General features: G+C 35.7%; 2 protein-coding genes across 2 annotated transcripts; both read left to right on the forward strand.

The window, feature by feature from the left end:
- Window positions 1-710: 710 nt before the first annotated feature.
- Window positions 711-11,087, forward strand: LOC134317996 (TRAF3-interacting JNK-activating modulator). Its single transcript, XM_062998741.1, has 13 exons — window positions 711-1,028; window positions 2,675-2,780; window positions 2,881-2,947; window positions 3,039-3,066; window positions 3,192-3,221; window positions 4,682-4,777; window positions 5,994-6,065; window positions 6,239-6,379; window positions 6,474-6,611; window positions 8,357-8,492; window positions 8,818-8,957; window positions 10,233-10,358; window positions 10,736-11,087. Exons 1-13 carry the CDS (start codon window positions 711-713, stop codon window positions 10,934-10,936), a joined length of 1,599 nt encoding a protein of 532 aa, XP_062854811.1. The 3' UTR covers window positions 10,937-11,087.
- Window positions 11,088-13,805: 2,718 nt separating this feature from the next.
- Window positions 13,806-17,414, forward strand: dnase1l1l (deoxyribonuclease I-like 1-like). Its single transcript, XM_062998381.1, has 8 exons — window positions 13,806-13,946; window positions 14,507-14,595; window positions 14,676-14,753; window positions 15,255-15,385; window positions 16,031-16,143; window positions 16,214-16,371; window positions 17,155-17,251; window positions 17,337-17,414. The coding sequence occupies exons 1-8, from the start codon at window positions 13,806-13,808 to the stop codon at window positions 17,412-17,414; spliced, it is 885 nt and encodes a 294-aa protein (XP_062854451.1).
- Window positions 17,415-17,626: the final 212 nt, after the last annotated feature.

Here is a 17,626-nt window from a genome sequence, read left to right on the forward strand (position 1 = left end):
TTTAAACACACAGTTTGTGTTTATAATATAAAGAAAATAGGTTTACATTTACATTTTCAGCATTTAGCAGACGCTTTTATCCAAAGCGACTTACACAATGAGCGGAACACAATGAGCAATTGAGGGTTAAGGGCCTTGCTCAGGGACCCAACAGTGGCAACTTGGTGGTGGCGGGGCTTGAACCGGCAACCTTCTGTTTACTAGTCCAGTACCTTAACCACTGAGCTACAATAAGTTTTAAAAAGAGAAAAAAATAACATACAACACTAATAACATTAGTAATTTGTTAAAGAACTGTTATTGACAGTTATAGTAATTGTTTAGTTTGGCATTTCTCCTTGCAAACCATGGAGTGGCAAACAACCCGCTCAGGTGTCCACATACTTTTGACCATACAGTGTATTTCTCAGTACGTTGCTCCATTTATGTTTTCCTAAGTGATATGTAATGTCTAAGTAGCATTTGCAGAGAAGCAGCCTCATATCATGATGCTCCCACCGCTATACATCAACGTGTTTGTGGGATTATAAATGCTTATTGCCATAGCAAACAAAAATATTTTTTAGGTTAATCTGTTTATTCTTTAGATAATCTGCCGTTGTCCGGTACTTTGTTGTTTTAGTCGTTTAATTATAAATTTAAACTGACAGCATAACTGTTTGTGTTTTATAAAGCTTCCATCAAAGACTCCTCCATCCAACTAGGACACAATGGCGTCTCCTGACAGGAATGGTTATGATAAAAAACTAGAAGAACGTGCTGTGAAGCATCGAAATCTTGTGGATCGAAACAATGTAACAGTGTGCAGAAGTCCACCCAGAGAGCTGGATACAAAACTGATGAAAAATGAACAGCAGCGCAAACGACACGAGGAATTTTTAAAGAGGCGACCAGCTGACTGTGGCCTGAGCGTTGTGTTATCTACACCAACAAGACACATTTATTCACAGGAAGAACGTGTGACACAAATGTCCACGTCACACAGAAAGCATTTATTTAAAAGTCCAGGAATCAACCCAATTAAACAGGTAAATAAAACATACTAACCTAAAGCTAAGTGCAGAAGTGTGCATACGCTTTAAACATAACATTAGCTATTGTTTGAAAATATTACAAAAATGACACAAGTATGTTAAAGATATCAAAAAGTACTCTTTATTGTTCAAGTCTCTGAACCTATACTGGAGGATGGAACACCACTATTCCAAAGCATGTCTAGATATCTAGATATTCCAAAAGTCCAGCCCACCAGATATCAGCTGGACAAATATCTAAAAAGACATTATTGTCTATTGGGGAATGGACTGTCATCTATTTATTTTCTTTTTGAAATTAAAATTCTATTTTCAATGTTTGTTGAAGTATTTAATTAATAGGTCACACTCTAGGTTCTGGTTTTAAACATGGTGGTTTAAGATAATATACTGCTCAAACCAATTAAGTGAACATTTAATCATCACTGTATAACACCAAGTCAGTTGAACTTCAGGGATTCAGTCTGTCCAGTTAGGAAGGATAAGTGATTGTGAATCAGTTTCACCTGCTTTGGTGCAAAAAAGTGACAACAGGTGCATTGGAGAAGCAACAGCAAGACAACCACCAAAAGGAAATGGTTCTGCTGGTCGCCACAGACAGTTATTGTCTCAATGAATAAATGATGAATAAATCATTTGTTTGTAACGACTCACAAATATGACTCACAAGTGTTTAGTTGGTTTTGCAGAAATTCGAATAAATTCAAATCTGGTGAGGTAGAAACTTTTGTGGTTTGACTGTGTGGTTTGACCTTTTAATTCCTTGCTATTAATAATTAACAGCTGGTTAATCATCTGTGCCCATATAAATAGGTCCAGTTTGACTGTATGCATTAGACTAAGCTGTAAGTATTACAGTAGGAAAGTCATTGCAGATCTCAAAAAACAATTCAAATCTCATATCAGTGCTGCAAATCTCAAAATGATTGCACAGAGCTTCTGTTCAAGTTTGCTCTTTAAGTTTAATGGCACAGATAGACAGCAGAGGGGAGAGATTTCATTTACACATGTAATTTACCAGTACACTATATGGCCAAAGGTATTTGGACACCTGACCATAAGCTTTAAGACATCTCATTTTAAAAACAAATGGAATCGAAATAAAGTGACCTCTATGTGATCTTTTCAGCTAGAAGGCTTCTTACAAGACTAAAGTATGTCTGTGGGAATTTGTGCCCATTCAGTTAGAAGAGCATTTGTATGGCTGGGCACTGATGTTGATCAGGAAAGCCTCAATTGATGTTTTAGTTCATTCCAGAGCTGTTCAGTGGGGCTGAGATCAGGGGTCTGTGCAGGCCACTAGAGTTTCCTTAAACCTAGCTTTTCTTCATGTCTTTATAGAGCTTGCTTTGTGCATGGGGGATAGTCATGCTGGAACAGAAAAGGGCCTTCCTAAACTGTTGGAAGCACAACATTTCCTTATATAATTGATTTATTACACCAGTAAGGAATTGTTGTAGCTGGATCTCATTAATTCCATTTAGAAGTGGATTAACAATGCTTTTGTCCATATATTGTAAATACAAATTGTGTCACCCTTCAAGGTATAACCTTATAAACAAGCAAAGGTACAGTTTAGTGCTCTTTTTTGACAATGTAACACTGCATTTAATTAAAGCGTATCTCTCTATACCCCACAGCCAGTGTCCACACCCTTAATGAATGATGAGAACAGACTGAAGCATGAACGTGTCACAGTTGTTCTTAGTTCACTTCACAAAAGAGAGAAAGCAAACAAAGAACGAGGCAAGCAAACCTTTTTGTAAATGACGTTTTTACAATAAAAATGAATGCTAACAAAACTCATTTAGACCTGGCTAATGTGAATGTATTTTCCTTCCTCCAGCCTTTCAAGACATTACCCATCTCACAAACAACCAGCGGACACTACATAGTGCTAGTGCACAGACAGAGTAAGTACACTCTATACATGCAGTCCAGTAGTCATGTTTTATTACTTTAATAAACAGTTTTTGTACCTTTTTAACTTTTCTTTTTTAACAGGTTGGGCATTGCTACAGTCAATGAGGCGGTAAGGAGGTTCCTACACTGTAGACATAATTATTACGCAATTATTCATTTATAAATTGTGCTTTTTTTCTACAATCAGTGTAGCAATAGATAATTCATATTTTGATTTCTTTTGTAATTTTGTAGGATGTTCAGCAGCTGGGCATTTATCTGGAGGTAATTATATCAAAATCAGAATTATTTCATTGGTCAGGTGCACTTGCATGCATTATATTTACATCAACATTTACATCAACAATAGATTTACATCAATAAACAACTTCATAAGTCAAAAGTCATAAAATTCTACACAATTACATTTCTAATGCAGAAAAGAAAGTTTATAATGCTTAAAACAATGTACCTTTATAGTCATATTTAAGATTTTTTTATCTTAAGATTTAATTGTGTAATTTTAAGTGTAAAGTGTAAAACTCTAAATTCAGTTTTAAAAGTCTGAAGATACACGTATTATACTGACTATTGTAGCAGCACACCTGAACACACTTTCTGGGTCATTCCTGGGATTAGATGCCTTTTGGACCTTAAAACTTTTTGAAAATGAAACACAGTTTTAATTTGTTTTTCATGTTTTATTAAAAAAGGACATGTTATACTTTTCCAAACTAATATTGGTTAGGCTAAATTACACATGCACCTCATATACACTGTGACGTCCACCCTGTTACGTATTAGGTCGTAACAGGGTGGACCATAACAGGGTGGACATTCTGACATAAAATTAGCCATTAGCTAGCAAGTGAGAAAAACCATGCTAGCATAAAAGTGAATTCAGACAAAGAATTCTCTGCTTTTTAGTATGATTACTTTTAAAATGATCAAATCGTATTGCTTTTTCTCATACATCCCATAACAGGGTGGACATGTTATGGTTGACCATATAAGACTTTTAGGATGAAATGTGGAAAAAAACAACATTAAAATGAGGAGTTAGCCACTCATCTTCCACAGTTGTTTTCCCTCCAAAAAGATCATGTGAGCTCCAGGAAATGATGTCAGTATGTAAATCAGCTCTTCATTTTAAGAGACAGTAGTAAGAGATAACAGGGTGGACAGCAACTTGAGGGACGTGTGAAAAACCCTCATAATCAACAATAAAATAAAACTCATTGAGAAAAAAAAATCCAAGGTTTAGAGGGACTTAAACAAAACCTTTTAAACAGTATTGAGAGACTGAGATATTTTCATGATTAAACCTCATATATCCATCACTAAATCAGAATGTACAGCACTGGGGACATGAGAGATAAAAACAGTATGTATACAGTCATTTTATTGGGGGGGGGGTAGAAAACATTGTGTTTATTATTTGAAAGTGTTAATTATTTCAGTAAGATGTTTAGAAATTGTATTGTTTAAAATGTACTAATAAATACAATGATCAGTACTGGGGACACAAAAGGCACCGAATTGTAGGAATGACCCTTATAATGATCCTCTAACCCAGTACCTTTGTCACAGTTATGATAATGGGCAGCAGGTTAGGGTCTGCAAATATGGTCACAAAACTACCATTAATGTCTAATATAAACACAATATAAGAATATATAACAATGTGTACTAATACCACAATCACAAAAATGGGCCCAAGTATGGTAAAAGTTTTTTTTCTACAGGAGGCATTGTACAGAGAGGGGGTTTTAAAAAAGAAGCTGGCAGCTCTACAGATGAGCAATGCAACTCTAATCCGTTCTACTGAGATGTTGTGGAAGGTAAACGTCTTTTAAAATCTGCAATCAAAATTTGCTGCTCATGAGTTGTCACTAGACAGCAAAGCACACATTATAGAAATGCAAATACTTTACTGTTGTGTCACTCATGATTCTAAGTTGTATGGTGATGTTTTGTACCTGTATGTATTTTGGTTTAAAAAATTTTTTTTGTAATTTGGGGCTGGGCAGTATGAGAATACACACTGTCCAAAGACAGTAATGCTTAACACCATAGCTTTTTTCAATGCTTTACTAATTAAAAAAGTAATTACCCCTTAACCAATAAATAGCCATAGCCTAGTGGTTAAGGTTGATTGTTCAAGCCCCACCACTGCCAGGTTGCTGCTGTTGGGCCCTTGAGCAAGGCCCTTAACCCTCAATTGCTCAGACTGTATACTGTAACTGTAATGTAAGTCGCTTTGGATAAAGGCGTCTGATAAATGCTGAAAATGTAAATGTAAAATGTAAATGTAAATAATAGGCTTAACTAGATTAGACACACCCAATAGTATATGATCTGTCTCGCCTTGAACATCACTCAAGAATATCACACAACTTTTTCCTTTTTGTGTGAGATTAAGCTAATACACCAAAAGATGATTTTTTATAACCCTTTTTACTCATCTTTACCAAAGGTACCAAAAATTGTGAATTGATCAAATACTTTTTTGGCTCTTTACATTGGAAAGTTACAGCAATTCATCAATATCGCTGTCTTTCCTGGTGTGTGTTAGAAATGTAAGTAAAAAAGAGGGTTCTGTGGTCGTGAGTATCCGGCTGTTTTAGCATAAAAAAAGAGAACAACAGGCACTCACAACGGAAAGCGCGTTAGGCGGCAAATACATGTTTTTTCCCCTTACAGACAGCTTTTTCTGCGTCATAATTTTTTTTTCTTAATGCTAAAGCACTCCAGGTGTTAAAAGTCAGTTTTCTATTAGAAGGCATGTGTAATAGGCAAGAGTAAGCATGCTGATGTCTTTTGGAGCAGATATAATAGGGAGAGACTTATTTTACATTTCGTGTTCAGCTCTAGTATTTCTGTACACAGACCCATCGTCTGTCCATTCGTCAACCTAGACGAGCATATTGTACTGCGTAACTACACTGTAATACAGCAAAACAAGTATGCTTGATTGCATTTATACATAGTTTCAGTGGAAGCTGTTTCCGTTCTAGCTGTGCCTCTGTCACACCACATTTCCTTTTCCTCCCACAGACCCGCTGTGATGAAGATCTGCTGAAGAACAAGATCAAGGCACTGGAGGATCAGCTGCAGTTGTTCATAAAGGTAAGGCCTAACATAACATTAATAATATTTATGATAATATAAAGTATAAAAAGCAAAATAAATATATTATTATATAGACACAGAAGCCCACCATCTTTTTTCACTACAGTTCTTAATTAAAATGAATGAATATTAATAACAATAATATTTTTTGATTGTCACATGTTCCTTAGAAAACCCCCCAGGATGGATTAAAGAAGGTGGTTTTACAGATAGAGAAACAGAAGATGGAGTATGAACAGAAGGCTTTGCAGGCCATTCAGAAAGCCACAGAGGAAAATTCAGAGGCACAAAGCAAAATGCTCAACCTGCAAGTAAGCTTCATACCACCTCTGACTAATATTATGTTAAAAAAAATAGACCAACCTTTGCTAGTATTTTGACAACATCATGGCACCTTTCCACCAGGAGGCACTACAGACAGCCCAGGCAGAGTCAGTAAGGTGGCAGAAGCTGTATGAGGAGCAGATAGAGTTTGCTGATCTCCTGAAGAAGAATCAGGCGCTGTGTAGCGACCAGCTGCTTCAGCTACAGAATCAGCTGGAGGTGAGAACACATGGTTTAAGAAAAGATGCAGTGGGCATTACCGGCAACTAAGCACAAAATAATGATGTCACATTGCCTTGATTTTGACAGTACTGTAGAGTACAAATTCTTTTACTAAACAAAATTTTAAACTACACAGAAACAATGCTCGTGACCAGAACTGCCACTTAAACAAAAATTCAAGCTGGGCATTTGGATTACTTTGAATGGGCATACTTTTCACTAACAATACAAAATGGATGCACCATTTTGTAAAAAAAGGTGCCGCAGCGGGATATTCCGCTCACGCACCAGCACCAAGTTTCTGAACTCCCAGGTTCGAGGCTCAGTGTTGCCACCGGTCGGCTGGGCGCCATCTGGCGGGCATAATTGGCAGTGCCTGCTGCAGATACTAATTGGCCACTGCAGGGTGGGGACCGGACTATATGTGGGTGGGTCTTCACACGCTGTGTAAGGACCCTGATTGGCAGAAGAGACGCCCGTGCAGGAAGCGCGGGCGAGAAGAGGAGGGCTGTACACGTGTAAAGAAGGCGTGGGCAGCGGCGTGCTCTCCTTGGATGCAAATCTGCAGTCTGTCAGCAGCGGAAGACAATTTCTGTGTGGACTTTGAATGTTCTTTCCCCAAGACATGCAGTCAGAAAAATTGGAGACACAATGTGTGTATGTGAGAGAGAGTTTGCCCTGTGATGGACTGGCGACCTGTCTAGGGTGTTTCCTACTTTTTGCCCAGTGAATTGCACCCACCATGTGCGTGGATAAAGTGGTGGTAAAACAGACAGTGAGTGATAGAATGAATTAATTAAATAATGCCAGCTACTCCAATACACCATTCATAGTATCAAGCAGTTTGTTTGTTTATTAGGATTTTAACGTCATGTTTTACACTTTGGTTACATTCATGACAGGAACGGTAGTTACTCATTACACAAGATTCATCAGTTCACAAGGTTATATCGAACACAGTCATGGACAATTTACTATCTCCAGTTTACCTCACTTGCATGTCTTTGAACTGTGGGAGGAAACCGGAGCACCCGGAGGAAACCCACGCGAACACAGGGAGAACATGCAGAAAGGACACAGAAAGGACCCGGCCCTCCCCACCTGGGGATTGAACCCAGGACCTTCTCGCTGTGAGGCGACAGTGCTACCCACTTAGCCACCGTGCCGCCCTTATCAAGCAGTTTAACCACTAACATATATCACTGTGTTTCATACATTTTCATACATCATTAATCTATACAGTTCAACTTTATCATTAAAGTGTTTTTTTTATTTAAATATTTAGGTTTTTAAAACCAATAAATACTAACATTTGCTCCTTTTGTTCCTTAAATCTTAAAATTTAAAACCAACTATTTAAAAAACTGTCGTTTTTATAAAGTCAGTAAAGTTTAACACAGTGTTTCATGTAAAGTATAGCCGGGTGAGGTGTTCTTAGCACATATATTGCATATTTTCAATTAAAAATGCATGGTATTAAAAAGTAATAATCCAAGCCCTAGTTTATATTGAAGGCACTGCTTCAAAACTGTCTGTATGTACATGCCCAACATAATCACTGGGATTCAAACCCTGGATCCCAGTGGTAGAAGGCTTGCACAATTTACCGCTATGCCACCCTAATGCATTTTAATCATTTAGTTATAGAAAAAAACATCAATCCCAACTTTCCCAAGACTTCCCTTACAGCAATATGAAACTGTAAGTTTTATCTAATTACGTGTTAATAATGTGTTTTGCAGCACTCCAGAGGGCAGGAAGAGTCACTGAGGAAGCAGTGTGATAATCTGCAGCAGGATGGGTTAGAACTACGCTCCACTATCACTCTGCTGGAAGAGGACAACCAGATTCTGAAGGAACAGCTAAAGGAACTTACAGGTACACATTGACCATGTACTAGTTACATAATGATTTCTGACCTAGTGACTTTTTGGTGGACTAAATTTGACCTATTTGACTATTTTTAGCAAGAGGATCTGTGTAATTCTAGAACTTTCTCAAAAGCATTTATGGAATAAAGCTAAAGAAACTGGATAACTGGACATGATTGGCTATATCTGGAATCTTGGCTATATCTGGGCCTTGCGATGAATTGGTCTGCTGTCTGGGGTGTGCCATTGCATTGCACCCAGTGATTCTGGGGAAACCAAACACACTGTGACACTAAAATTAAGTAAATACATGCATTTTTTTTCTCTGACAGAAAATACTCATGAATCATGGAATAATATCACAGAAGTAAACAAGCTGGAACAATTTTCACATCAGGTTTTTGGGACGGACAACAACATAGCTAAGCAGCTCTGCCAGGCTGAACAGAGACTCAGTCTGAAGGAGAAAGAGGTATGGAATATTTTTCAGATGGTTCTGCTTAACTTAAGCAGCAATGGTTGACCCAGGCTACTTATTTAATGTTTGAATTAATTGTTTAATATATAGTTTGTTGTGCAATGATACACTGAATTAAGCTTAATTTAAATAAATATAAATAGGAATATTATCACTAATTGGCTTCCAAATTGATAGTCTATAGTTGGGTATGGTTTGAAGGGTTAGTGGGGGTTTGGGGGTGATGCAGAAGGCATAATGATCCTGGCTACTGATTTAACATTGTGCATGGGAATACATAAATACAGTGGTACTGTGGTAGTCCAGAGGGTAGAGCTTTGGGCTATCAGTTGAAAGTCTTCCAAACAAGCTGGAGTATTTCAGTAAAATTTCATTGTACTGGACATGTGAATATGTAAATATGACAAATAAAGATGTCTTCTAAATCAACTGTACTATTTTTGCTCATGTGATTTCTGGTACTGCACAACACAGACTGGTCTGTTTATTGAAATGGAAAATGTAATGCTTTTAATAGGCGTATCTGCTATTTTAAAGGTAACATCATTATCTTTTATCTAAAACGATTTTCCTGTGTTTAAATGCAAATTCATACATTAGCAGAAACTTAAAGTGGGTTCTCTATTGGTGCAACATGAAAACATTAGCTTCAGAAAATTGCCAGTTTAAATGTCAGGGGTGCCATAACCATTCATATTGAGGAGTTTGTGCAAGCATAATTAGGAGCTACGCTTTCCTCCCTGTAATAAGAGTGACACTAACCAACCTGAAGTCGTATACAGAATTAGACAGCACCTCCATCTAGGTGCCTTTACTTGCTCAATGATTAGTGTTAGCCTTTAGCCTCTCCACTGTTTAGCTGAGTTGAAATTTCAAATAATGAGAAATATACTGTAAAAATAAATAGTTACTATTATTAATACTACAGACTAAAAATCTACCCAATAATTTTGTGTCTTGGTAGAGACAAGTGTTAGCCTTTAGCCACCGTATCCACCGTTAAGCTGGGTGGAAATGTAAAAAAATTAGAAATATACTCTAATAATACTACTGCTGCTACAAATAACAACACTATCTGGAAATCAGCCAGTTCAGGTGCGGAAAAAATTGCTGTATCCAAAGAAAACCCTCGCCCACTCTGGAAAAATATGCAATAACAAAAAAAACACTAAAGGCACTGGTTAAAAAGTTGATAAGCCTTTTTTAAGACACTTAATGTGAATGTGAATGTTAGTGACAGGCTTCTTGTCTTGTTAATCTGTATGGTAGTGTGTGGAGCTAAAGACTGAGCTTGAGATTCTGGAACAGGAGTGCTACAGTTCTCAGACCCGCCTGGCCAAGTGTCGGGAAGAACTGAACACTCTAACTGCCCGAAACAGCCGCAGCACAAAAAAGGTAGGAAACAAAATATTAATTTGCATTTAAAAACATTTAACTGTACATCTTTTTGGCTGATACTTGTAGTCAGTTCTTTAATTTTGTACTTTTTCATTTTTCAGGGAACGTTTTCTAAAAGACCAAATTTTTTCTAATGTAACTAATTTACTGTATTTTGAGTGAATCTACATTTGCAGCCACAATGACAATACTAGGGATTGCAGCACATTCACTTGGTTTACTTATAATAAAGGTTTATATACAGTTGCTTAAATTATGTGATTGACAAGAGACCACTGTTCCATGTTCTTTGTAAGCGGTGCAGGTATGAATACAAAGAAATGTATTTATTTACCTTACATTCTCATTATTATTTTTCTTTACTCTCTTCACAGAGATGCTCCTGCGGTGCCATTTTCTGCTTCTTTCTGTTCTTCTTACTAATGCTGGTCGCTGTATTGTCCACCATCTGTATCTACAGCCCTTCTGTCATGGACCAGTTCCAGGATTTTTGCTCTGCAGTGTTAGAAAAAGTAGAGGATTACTTATTGCTAGCAGCCTCTCCTCAGCATTCAGGTCACTTTAAACCAATCTGAGAAAAAGACAACATTACGTTAACATTTAGGCTTTGGGTTTTATTTATTTAGTTGCTTAAATATATAGCATATATTTATGGTTATATAAACCAATTAATAATGCAAGTGAAAACATAAATACACAATATAAAATATTGTACATGTACAACAAATTATAGAACGAGTTTTTTATTCTTTGATAAAACAATAATTTTAATGTTTTGCCATGATAATTTGATGATATATGATTTGGTTATATTTATGTATTACAATGGTACAATGTTGCCCAAGAGCACCAGATTATATAAGAATTGTGACTTTTTATTAAATATGAAATGTGTAACACACTGAAACTAGACAGATCTGTTTGTTCAAGTGCGTGGTTTTGGAATTTATGTTTTCAATAAATAAATGTTTTCATTAAAAATATCAAATATTTAAAATTGTCCATTATGGTACAATGTTGCCTTGAGGCAGCAAACATTAGAAAAAAAACTTTGATATAATACAATCTTAAGTTATATTGTTACATGTCCTTATTGATATCGTAATGTGTACCATAGAGGGTTAAAGAAAAAAGCTCACACAGTCAAAAAAGTCCTTTGATCAATTGTCCACACTTCTCAGAATAATTCAGACAAAAATTATATTAGTTTTAATACATTTGGGCTGTTTTATTATGGATGCTAAAATGTATGACTTTTTAAATTACATAGCCTGCATTTTTTATGTTCTTCGCCAGTGCATTGTTTCTTAAAAGATCACTCATATTCATAAAGTCATAATGAGAATTGCTGGTCACAACATCCATGTAGCATACTAATCATAGCTAATTTATAATCACAATGTTTGCTTAAGAAGATATAAGAAAGGTCTTTTGCAAATAAAGATATATTTGGTACATCTGTGATGTTAAACTGCATTAGAATAAAATTCCATGTGGACAGAATTTATATAGTTATATATTCAGTCTCACTGACATCACTGGCCTGCTGTTTCCAGCTTTTTTAAATAATAAGAAAATGTATAGGATCGAGAGTAAACAATGCATTTTTAGCTCTGGCATGGATTGTTAGGGTTTTTCTCAAGGTTATGAACAGTCAAATGAGATCCTTAAATTTTTTAAAGTTGTGTACTTCAAAATGTTGTACCTTATTTTTAAGGCTAACACTGCATTGTGTTTTCCATCCTTTTGTACCATCTAGAAACAATGAACCCATTGTCAAAGTTTCATTGTTCTGTTTATTGTTTGTATAACCCAGTTATTTTTGTATTTACATATGTACAAACTATGATTGATACTTGAATAAACATCATGTACATATAGTTTGTATAGTTAATTGATTTCAGATATACATTTTGAAAAGCAAAGCATGATTCCAGCTGAATTATCAAACTTAGCCAGAAATACAATAAGCACCTGCTGGTTCTGAATGACCATTGTGGAACTCTGCCACTCTCTTCAGCTTTCCAGACTGTCCTCCTCTGTGATGGACCACTGACACAGCTCATTTTAAAAAGGGATACACACACAACACACATTTAAACATGGCCCCTCCCAAAGGCCTTTCACCCCTTCCTGTGTGATCTACCCAGAGTCCATTAAGCCCCAAAAGCCCAACAGCCCAGCCATTAGAATATCTAGTGACCTGTCGTTTAGGGTAAGTGCTCAATTTCTCTAATATGTCTTTGTAATATGTCTATTACAGTCTGTAATCTGCGATTGAATTTCATGGTAATTGTTTTACCATAAATTAACAGACAGTATGATGTGAACCTAGGGACTCAACATTATAGTGTTGTAACGGAGGTGACACCATTAATTTCCTGCTAAATTAGTGACAAATGACAACGGTGTGAGGTATTAGATTAGATTTTTCCCTGACTAAATGTGTTCTTAGTGTTATTTAAAGTATCATAGTACAGCAAATTTTAGATTAAGATGTTCTTTGGTAAAATTTCTTAATAATGTTTCTCTTAATGACAACTGTCCTGACCAGAGTCAGTAAACTGTTCCAGCTCCAGAGTCAGTAAAAAGAGCAGTGGTAGCTCAGTTGTTAGGGACCGGATTAGTAATCAAAAGATTGTTGGCTTAAGCCCCTTCACTACCAAGGTGCATTGTTGGGTTCCAGAGCAAGGCCCTTAACCCTCAATTGTGTGAATAATAATCAGTAATAATTTGGATAAAAGCATCTGCTTAATGCTGCAAATGTAAATGTAAGATCCAAACAATGTTGCTCCCTTCACCATGCTATGCAGAATAGGTTTTTGTTTTACCTATTAATTGGGCATTGGGCCAAAATAAATGGTGTTCCTCCATCAACACTATTCATGTTCAATGTTTTCCTTCTAGTGAACAAAGACTGTAGACTGTAGTATGTTCTAGACATTTCTGCAGGTTTACTGCTGTTACCATTTGATTTCTTTTCACCTCCTTTTGCATAGTATTTAGCATTGTACTTTGGGTGTGCCCTTTGCAAGACACAAACTCATAGGTAGCAGCATTGTAGACACTTCGTCTTATTTAGAAATGTTGGTCTTTAGAAATGTATTCTTAGCAATTACAGTTTCATTGCATCTCTAAAATTCAGGGTGTTGGTAAAAGAATCAGATTTTCCTTAAGAACTGCACTAACCCTTTATGCACTTTTTCATAGAGAAAGACACAACTACAATCCACACCTTATACATGATCTTAGTATTGGGAGCACCTAAAGTTATCAGCCTGTAGGTTCACATACTATTTCTGGCCTGGACTGTAAATGATAAATCAATGTGTTCAATAAATACATGAATAGTTCAGTTCTTTGTATGTTGTTTGTTCTTTTTACTTAAACACATTGATGATAATATGACTAATTGTTTGCTATTTGATACTAGGTGCCAAGAAAATGAGATCACTTGTCTTGCTGATAGGAATTGTGGGAATTTGTTTATCGACAGCATTTTCCCTAAAAATGTGTGCCTTTAATGTCCAGAGCTTTGGAGAAGCAAAAGCCAAGAACAAAAAAGTTATGGGAATTTTGACCAAGGTAAAAGACATATTATATAAAATATACGTATAAGAATGTTCATGAAAAGTCGATAATCTACAGTATATGGTTAAAATAAATGTAAACCTCTAAATTTTTGTGGACATTTATTACATGTCCAAGTGTCTGAGGACACCCTAAAACCTTAATCTCACTTCTAAAACCATGGACATTATTATTTGCCTCTTTGCTACTGTAACAACCTTAATACATGAAGGCTTTTCACAACAAATCGGAACTAGAAGAATCTCTGCATCAGAGTTCAGTAATGCCTGGCATTTCTATGATAATCCTTGGCTTGTGAGTGGCTGCTTAGCCATCAAAACCCAGACAAATGGTTCTAGTACTGCGAAGCTGCAACAGTGCCAAGTTTAAAATCATTAGTCATTGAGATCTTTATACAGCCCACTGTACTGTCATGTTGCAAAGTTACAAATGAGTGTGGCTGAAACATTCAAACCCACTTATTATTAGGGATGTCCACGTAGTTAAGGTCATGCAGCAAAACAACTCGTATATTACTCCTGTAATTATAATGGTAATATAATGATTACCTTTAGATCATCTCCCGCTGTGATTTAAGTTTAATTCAGGAGGTACGAGACTCCAAAGGTGAAGCTGTCCCAAAACTTTTAAAACTCCTAAACAGGTACTACTGTTTTATTCTATTATCCTGCATTAAATATCTAAAACTGTATCGTTTGATAATATTTCATTTATTCTGTCTAGGTTTGACAAATCACAAATGTACTCTTATTTAGAGAGCAAAAGACTGGGAAGAAGCACATACAAGGAGCAGTATGTCTAAGGTAAAGGTTAAGTAAAGGTGCAAATACTTAACATGATCTACTAAAATTGAAGTATAATAGCATACATGTAAAAATAGAAAGCACAGAATTATCCTTACCAACAAAGCTCACTGTAGGAGTAACTCGGTTCAATGGGTTCAGTAAACAGACACTTAATCCTACTATACAGCTAAACATTCAAATCCAGACTATGGTGAACCAAATTTGGCACTTACTTTTTACCTGGATAGAAGCTGTGAAAAGAATGGTAGCAGCAATGTACCGAGGTAAAATAAAAGCTAAAAACTGAAAAATACACCAGTAATTTAATTTGATTAGGTTAAAACTTCTCCCCTCCATAATAATTATACTTCATTACTTCTATCCTCAGTAATGAATTCTATTCTATAGTGTAGCATCATTTGCAGACATTTCATTACTACCATAACACTATAGTGTTACACATTTTGTACAACCAAACATAGACTAACTGGCTAAATCTGTCTAAACCGTGTTGCTTTGACTCTAGAAAAGATATGTTGCAGGTGCACGAGCAAGTTCACTATCGTGAACTGAACCAGAAAGAGTCGAATGACACTGAAATGTTCTCCAGAGAGCCATTTATTATACGAATCTACTCACCCAAAACCTGTAAGTGAAGCAGACTTTTAACAGCTGAATTTAATGTAATTTAGATATAATTATACACAGCACTTTACATTGATTGATTACAAATACAATTATGACTGTGTGGAATGGATATTAACCTTTTAGGCTTGACACAAATCTGGCTCTTTTTATGTGCCTGAAAACAAAAGGCATTACTTTGTAAGTGATATGGCATAACAGCCACTTTAGTCTAAATTTACATGAAGTGGTTACCCTATTTATAAATGCCAATCAATGCCACTCCTATATACTCAAATTCTATTAATAGTAAAAAATTTGCTTACACCTATAAGAGGCAGTAAGTCCATCGCATAGCAGTCCTGGGATTTTTTGCTGCTATTTCAGCACAAATTATATTTTTTCATATATTTTTTCCAGAGTTTTATAAACATATGGCTTTGGGGCATTACCTTATAATTTTCTGACAGTGATTATGATGAACTAAAGTAGGTGATTATGGCTGGTGGTCTGATCAGGGTGTATTCCCACCATGTAGATAATGTTTATGGAATAGGCTGTAAACCCCACCATAACTGTGACTAGTAAATAATAAACTTTGGGGGGACTTTGGGGGAACTTGTAACTTTAAATTAATTTTTTCTGTGTTATGTGATATTTCTTTTACAGTAGTCAAACATTTGGTCATCATTGGTCACCACACTAGTCCCAAGAATGCCCTAAAAGAGATGGATGAACTCTTTAGAGTCTTTCAAGCTGTTCATGAGAAGTGGAAAACTGAGGTGGGGCATCACTTTCATTAATCTATTTTTAATTTATTTTCAATAATTTTAACAATGCTGTATCATTTAGAATATGATGTTGCTGGGCGATTTAAATGCTGACTGTGGCTACGTGACCATTAAAGGCATAAAGAACCTCAGATTAAGGAATGACCCGAAGTTCCACTGGTTAATTACAGAAGAACAGGACACCACAGTCCGGGAGAAAATACACTGCGCTTATGACAGGCAAGAACAAAAACATTATAAGTACACATTCATTTCCACTAAATTATTTCAAATCATTAAAAAGTTTATTAAACATAATTTAATTTAAGATCATCCAAAATAATCCAATGCCCCTATTACCAATTTGCACTGCCTTTAGCATCATTTAGTGCAAATAAAAGCTTTGCATAGTTTGGTGTTTGTCTTTTCATAATTGTATTCATTTTTTTAAAACTGACATATTGCAAGGTTTTCTGTTGGGCAGGGCCAGGAACCACTGTTAAATACAGTATGTCTGACCTTTCAGCCCTCAGATGGCACTGCATGAGAAACCATCATGGTACTTTGATAAATATGCCACATGAGCCACACGAGTACTTTGGAAAAACATTATCAATTAACACAGTCCCCCACATTATAAATGTATGATGGATCATGAAAAGGAGAATCAGAAAATAGTAACCACCTTTGAGCAGATGAAAATTCTGCAACAATTAGCCCCCAAACCAATAAAAAGTGTAATAAATGGTGTAATAAATAGAAAAGGTATACAAGGTGATGTAACAATGGTACACATGATGCTTGTAACACACCAAACTTTGTTCAAATTCTAAATTTGTTTATATGTTATACATTACATTTACAAAATAGAATTGAGTAGGTCAGTGAAAACATTGGAAATCATATCTTCATGTGTTTGTCAGTTAAATAAAGGTTAAAAAATAAGCAAATTATAAATTCTTGTTTTATTGCATTAACACAAATTAAGAATGTCTGTTTTTATTTTTTATTCTTTTACCCCAGGATCATTGTACATGGCAACACTTTGATTTCAGGAATTGTGCCAGGATCTGCTCAACCCTTTAACTTTAAAAAGGAGTTTCTTTTAAGCGAGCAAGAGGTACCATGTTCATGGAATGCAACAAATTAAATAAATGAATTAACAAGTATATAACTTATACTTACTTATATCTCTTTATTTTAAGGCATTGGAAGTCAGTGATCACTATCCAGTAGAGGTTGACCTAAAGCCAAGCCACTATCATCTCCGCAATGAGCTCTGAACCAGAAACTGATATACTTACTCATAAACATCTTTGATCTGTTGTTTTGGGAATGTTTTAAATAAAATGTGAATTTGACTTATTTTAATGCGAGATTTATATACACTGCACACACAGAGAAGGTTTGATAAAGAATTAAGAATTTTTAAAAATATCTCAATATGCCACCTAAAGCAAATCCATTTTTCTCATCTTGTTAAAAACTTTTAAAA

Source organism: Trichomycterus rosablanca, chromosome 7, assembly GCF_030014385.1.
Source record: "Trichomycterus rosablanca isolate fTriRos1 chromosome 7, fTriRos1.hap1, whole genome shotgun sequence".
Lineage (NCBI taxonomy): Eukaryota > Metazoa > Chordata > Actinopteri > Siluriformes > Trichomycteridae > Trichomycterus > Trichomycterus rosablanca.

Excerpts from the sequence above, each read along its gene's own strand:
- dnase1l1l (XM_062998381.1), top strand. The coding sequence starts at position 13,806 with ATGAGATCACTTGTCTTGCTGATAGGAATTGTGGGAATTTGTTTATCG. Across the intron at positions 13,947-14,506 it reads TTATGGGAATTTTGACCAAG|ATCATCTCCCGCTGTGATTT; the intron begins GTAAAAGACATA and ends GATTACCTTTAG. Across the intron at positions 16,372-17,154 it reads ATACACTGCGCTTATGACAG|GATCATTGTACATGGCAACA; the intron begins GCAAGAACAAAA and ends CTTTTACCCCAG.
- LOC134317996 (XM_062998741.1), top strand. The coding sequence starts at position 711 with ATGGCGTCTCCTGACAGGAATGGTTATGATAAAAAACTAGAAGAACGT. Across the intron at positions 2,781-2,880 it reads GAAAGCAAACAAAGAACGAG|CCTTTCAAGACATTACCCAT; the intron begins GCAAGCAAACCT and ends TCCTTCCTCCAG. Across the intron at positions 2,948-3,038 it reads AGTGCTAGTGCACAGACAGA|GTTGGGCATTGCTACAGTCA; the intron begins GTAAGTACACTC and ends CTTTTTTAACAG.